Consider the following 4,754-nt stretch of genomic DNA (forward strand, 5'->3'; position numbering starts at 1 on the left):
AGTGAATCACATGTAAGTTAGGCAGTACGTGGATACAGAGTTTACTCCAGGTAATTGGAAGGTTGAATTTAGGTTAAAGGTTAAACAGGTTGCCCATTTTAGATCTGCCTAATTGACACGTGAGACGTAGGGTTTTATCGTTGCAGTTCTTCCACTGTGTGTTGCTGCAGCTTTAGCAAAGCAGTAAAGCAGCCTAAGAAATAAAATCCACCTAAAATACATTCTGACTGTACTGCCTTCTCCAGTAAGCTTTTTCTCAGCTGTTCTACAGCTGGTGTCATAATCTTTTGTTTTAAAATATGTTAAAAATCCTTTCAGTACAAACTATTATGTAAGAGTTAAAACCAAGAAGTTTTATGTTTAGAATTTGTTTGATTTTTGAACTTCTGTATTAAAAACAAACAAACAAAGAAAGAAACAACCAATAGATTAATGTTTGGCAGTTCTTCAGTACTTATTGGAAATGTAATCTGAGTGTTTCATCAGTCTGCTATTTAGATGAAAAAGAAAGTGTTTCTGCCTACAGCTTTCTCTTAATTGGAAATTCTGTGTCAAAAATGACAAATTTCTCACAATTCTCTATACTGTCGTAGGTCTATACAATAAACAGGCTGAAAAGCAAATTTACTTCACTTACAAAGTAACCAGGCTCTGATGATACCCACTGAAAGTATTTTGTGTAAGACAGTAATACATTTTCAAATACATATTCAGCTTTTATCAGAACCTTGGAGACAAAACCAACTTACTGCAAGCTGCAAGAGATTGAACATCCTTTACTGTCAGTAATTTCAGTAAATGCAGCTGAGAATCCTCAGCGACATAGATGATCAAGTCCCTAATATTCTTGTATACACAGTAAACTGAATTGCTGAGCATTAATCTAATGAAATTTTTCCTGACTTTGCAGGCTAATAATATTAGCATAGATACAGGTTCTATGTATCACTCAAAGGAAAATCTTTAATGCTGACTAATCTCCATTTTCAGAAATACACTAGGAAATACAATAAAGCTGAATTCCTTGTGCCTATGTTATTACTTTTGAAAACAGGGGAAAGATGCTAAGTATACACCTTTTTTGATATCTAATCCCACCCATTTATGTGCAATAACAATGATACATGTAATGCATTTTCTTTCTAGACAAAAGCTCTCATGGACAAGCTTCAGAAGACTGTATCATCTGAAGGAAGATTTAAAAACCTTAGAGAAACACTCAAAAAGTATGCTTCCCTACAACATACAAATGTGTTTTGTTACAGGCAGTGGATTGTACATGTTAAAGATTCATTGGATTTGATTAAGCTTTATTAATTAATATAATATTGGATAATATTTTTACCTAATAACCTTTGAAATTCTAGTTTTAGTCTATTTGGCATTATTGTTTTGCTGAGTGTCCTGTGATTTAGAATCCTTGATAGGTAAATATAATATTTCCAGAGAATTGCTGAAACTAATTGTTATTATTACAAACTATTATTCTATGTGAATGTTCCCTATTGGGGTTTTACTTACACTGATAAACTTTTTCATTAAGTGTAAATCCAGGTTTATAAAGAAATGTACTTATACAAAAACAGGGTTCCAAAGAATGCTTGTTTCAGATCAGTAGTTTAGGACATAGGACTGAGCCTGAGTCAGATCAGAAATCCATTCACCCCATTATCTTGTTTCTGACAATGGCCAGTAGCTGGTGAGAGGAACACAAGAACAGGACAAATGCACAGTGACATTTCCTCTCCTATACCCTCCCAGCTCCCAGTAGTCTGCCAGCCTGGACAACAGCCCATTTATTTGTACAATGGTCTTTGAATATTTTTTTCTTTAATTGATTTGCCAGATCATGTTTGACCTTATGCAGTTTTGGTATCCAAAATATCCTGTAGCCAGGGTTCTACAACTCCAGCTGCAAGTGTACAAAACCCGTGTTTTTGCAAGGTCTGTAATTAGAAGTTGGCTTTCCAGGACTGAGTAGTGCAACCACTTTAAATAGTCTTGAGAGAAGCAAAGAACTAAACTTGTAAGATAATTACTGGAATGTTTCAAAAATATATATAGTTCAAAGTAGTCAATTTTTACTTGAAAATATTGTTGAGGAGCTGATAACATTTTTAAAAATGTTTTTACGTGCAATACAAGAACAGGTACTTTTATACACCTTTCAGTTAATGTATTGCTTGCCTGTGTACAAAAATTATCCTCATAGTATATAAAATATTGAAGCACATTGCTTAGCATTGTCAGCAGTTTCCCTGAGTTAACAGTACAGCCATCACCCTGCATTATTCTTATGCCAGAGCTTCAGAAAACCAGGTTTGCTATTATTTCTGCTGAAGCAAGAATTAATGAGTGTGGAGCAGTCATTAACTGCATAAGGGAAGCGACAATCATTATCCCATATCCCTCCAATAAAAGAAAATTTAGGTTCTTTAGGGTCTCTGTTCCCAGTTTGCCAAATCACCTTTACATTCATTGTTGAGAAGGCCTGAACAGACTTTGACAGAATGCTGTATATATACATACGTGTGTGTATGTATAAGTATGTACATACATATATATATATTGATGTATATCTATCCCCACCAGCTCACACACACATGTATCCATGCACCCATGCTATAGTAGGATGCTTCTATGACTGCAGAACATGAAGCACTCAGAAGCGTGTCTAGGTGCATTTTTAGCTTGTGTGTAGGATCTGTTTCTGAGATTGCCAGCCAGGATTGAATTATGCTTGGAGATGTTCTCTGATTTCATAGTTAAGCAGTCCTTCCCTGCGCTCCATCACGTTACCCTTCTACCTTTTAAAAGGTTAAAGGTTATCTACCATTAATACTGGATATTGGACAGAAAAGATTCACTTTGTCTTGGGCAGATCAAATACAACTCAAGTGAAGTCATAGAAGGTGTTTGTCTAAGAAATGAATATAGCCCACTGTTTATAAGTACATTAAGCAACAAAGAGTTTGTGAGAGTTGTAAAAAAATTTACTTTGCAAATTTAAGTTCAGGGAAATATGCTGATTTCTTGTTTCACAGTTGTAACCCACCTGCTGTTCCCTACCTTGGGATGTACCTGACAGACCTGGCATTTATTGAAGAAGGAACACCAAACTTCACAGAAGAAGGCCTTGTCAATTTTTCCAAAATGAGAATGGTAATTTTCAATTCCCTATATGCCTTCCCAACAGGTGTTTAATTATGTGAGTTAATTATTGATTTAATTATAACTCGTTTGAATTTAACTTCTAAGACTTACATGTGTATCAGCATCATGCAAGATAGATAGCTATTGGAAATCAATTACTTGACCAAGTCTTCTATCACCACCTTCTGGTAAACTGAGTATTTCTGCAGGGTGAATTTGCCTCCCAATTTATTCTCTGCGAAATGACAGACAGAGAAAGCAGCTCTCCAAAGCTCATGAAGGAGCAACAGCAGGCTTTTTGAAATAACCAAAATTAAAGGAATGTAATGTTTCACTGGGAAGCAGTAATCACAGTCTTCTTCTCAAGTGTGCTAGGGTCTACCTACAAAAGCATTTTAAAGTTGATTTGTCTCCAACTACCATGTAATGTTGTTTTGTAACAGCTCCTCAGAGGGAAGCATGGAAATTTCTAATCTCAGCTTAATGTTCCACTTACGGCTACATACTGCAGCAGTCACTTGAGACAAAGAAGAAAGAGGTTACCAGTATATGGAGAGGAGAGTCAAGGTGGTTCCCTTGAGGCTGACTGAACAATAAACAGTTAATTTAGAAATGTGAGGTTGTTGGACGCCATTGGTAGATGGTCTCTGATCTTCCCTTCCCTCCTCCCAGGATAAATTACATAATTTGGTGCAGAATTCTTGCCTGGTGTGCCTTAGCTGAAGCCAAATTGCAGTTGTACTAACATACATGTATTTTTTTGAAAGATCTCACATATTATCAGGGAAATACGCCAGTTCCAGCAGACCTCCTACCGCATAGAGCATCAGCAGAAGGTAAGGCTCTTCACAGGCACTGTTACCTACTAATGAAACCAAAGCTGTGGTAGCAATTTCTTGTAAGATGCCTAGAATTTTTTATCTAAGGGAATGTGTTCATCTGCCCAGTTGGAAGTGTAATTCCCCAGGGAATCCCAGGATTAGGGGACAGGATTAGGGGACAGGATTAGGGGACAGATCTGATGATGCTGTGTGCATCCCACAATTCTTTTCCCCCAGTCCCTTAGGAAAGCAATGAAAATTTACCTAAAGCCAGTTTGTGCCTCCAGAGAAGATTTCGTCTCAGACTCCAGAAGAGCAGCATGGGTTTAGGCAATGTGACCAAGGATTTGCTCATTCCTAAGAGGCTGTATTCAATTCCTAGACCGTTGCTGGTGCAGTTTTATACCATTCGGATGAGCTACTGTGTTTCTCAAGAAAAAAAATGTGAGGGGCTCTCAGGATCCAAAATGGACTGATGGGAAAAAGAAAAGCAGAGAAATTTTTGTGGAAGTAACATTGTCTGTTCATCTTTTTCTCCATCCCAGGTCACTCACTATTTACTTGACAAGACACTCATCATAGACGAAGATACCTTGTATGAACTTTCCCTAAAGATTGAACCCAGACTCCCTGCTTGAAGAGCCAGCTTTGCCTCAGAGTCTACAGAAAGCTTTAGTACAATGAACAAAATCATGCATGCCAAGTCCTAAAGACAGCAAGGGAAATAACTGAGAAGAATGCAAGCTCTCTTTTCCAGTAAGAGATACAGAGCCTCACAGC

The 4,754-nt window shown here is 37.1% G+C and overlaps 1 protein-coding gene across 1 annotated transcript in view; it reads left to right on the forward strand.

The window, feature by feature from the left end:
* LOC103775644 (ras-specific guanine nucleotide-releasing factor 2-like) overlaps positions 1-4,612 on the forward strand; it is a gene marked incomplete at its 5' end in the record, with an annotated part of 7,601 nt that extends 2,989 nt beyond the window's left edge. The window contains 4 exons of the mRNA XM_008943113.1: positions 1,147-1,226; positions 3,045-3,162; positions 3,921-3,989; positions 4,520-4,612. Coding sequence (XP_008941361.1) covers positions 1,147-1,226; positions 3,045-3,162; positions 3,921-3,989; positions 4,520-4,612 — 360 coding nt within the window. The remainder of the gene's footprint in view (positions 1-1,146; positions 1,227-3,044; positions 3,163-3,920; positions 3,990-4,519) is intronic.
* Positions 4,613-4,754: the final 142 nt, after the last annotated feature.

This window comes from Merops nubicus, unplaced genomic scaffold (assembly GCF_000691845.1).
Source record: "Merops nubicus isolate BGI_N331 unplaced genomic scaffold, ASM69184v1 scaffold24456, whole genome shotgun sequence".
Taxonomy (NCBI): Eukaryota; Metazoa; Chordata; class Aves; order Coraciiformes; family Meropidae; genus Merops; species Merops nubicus.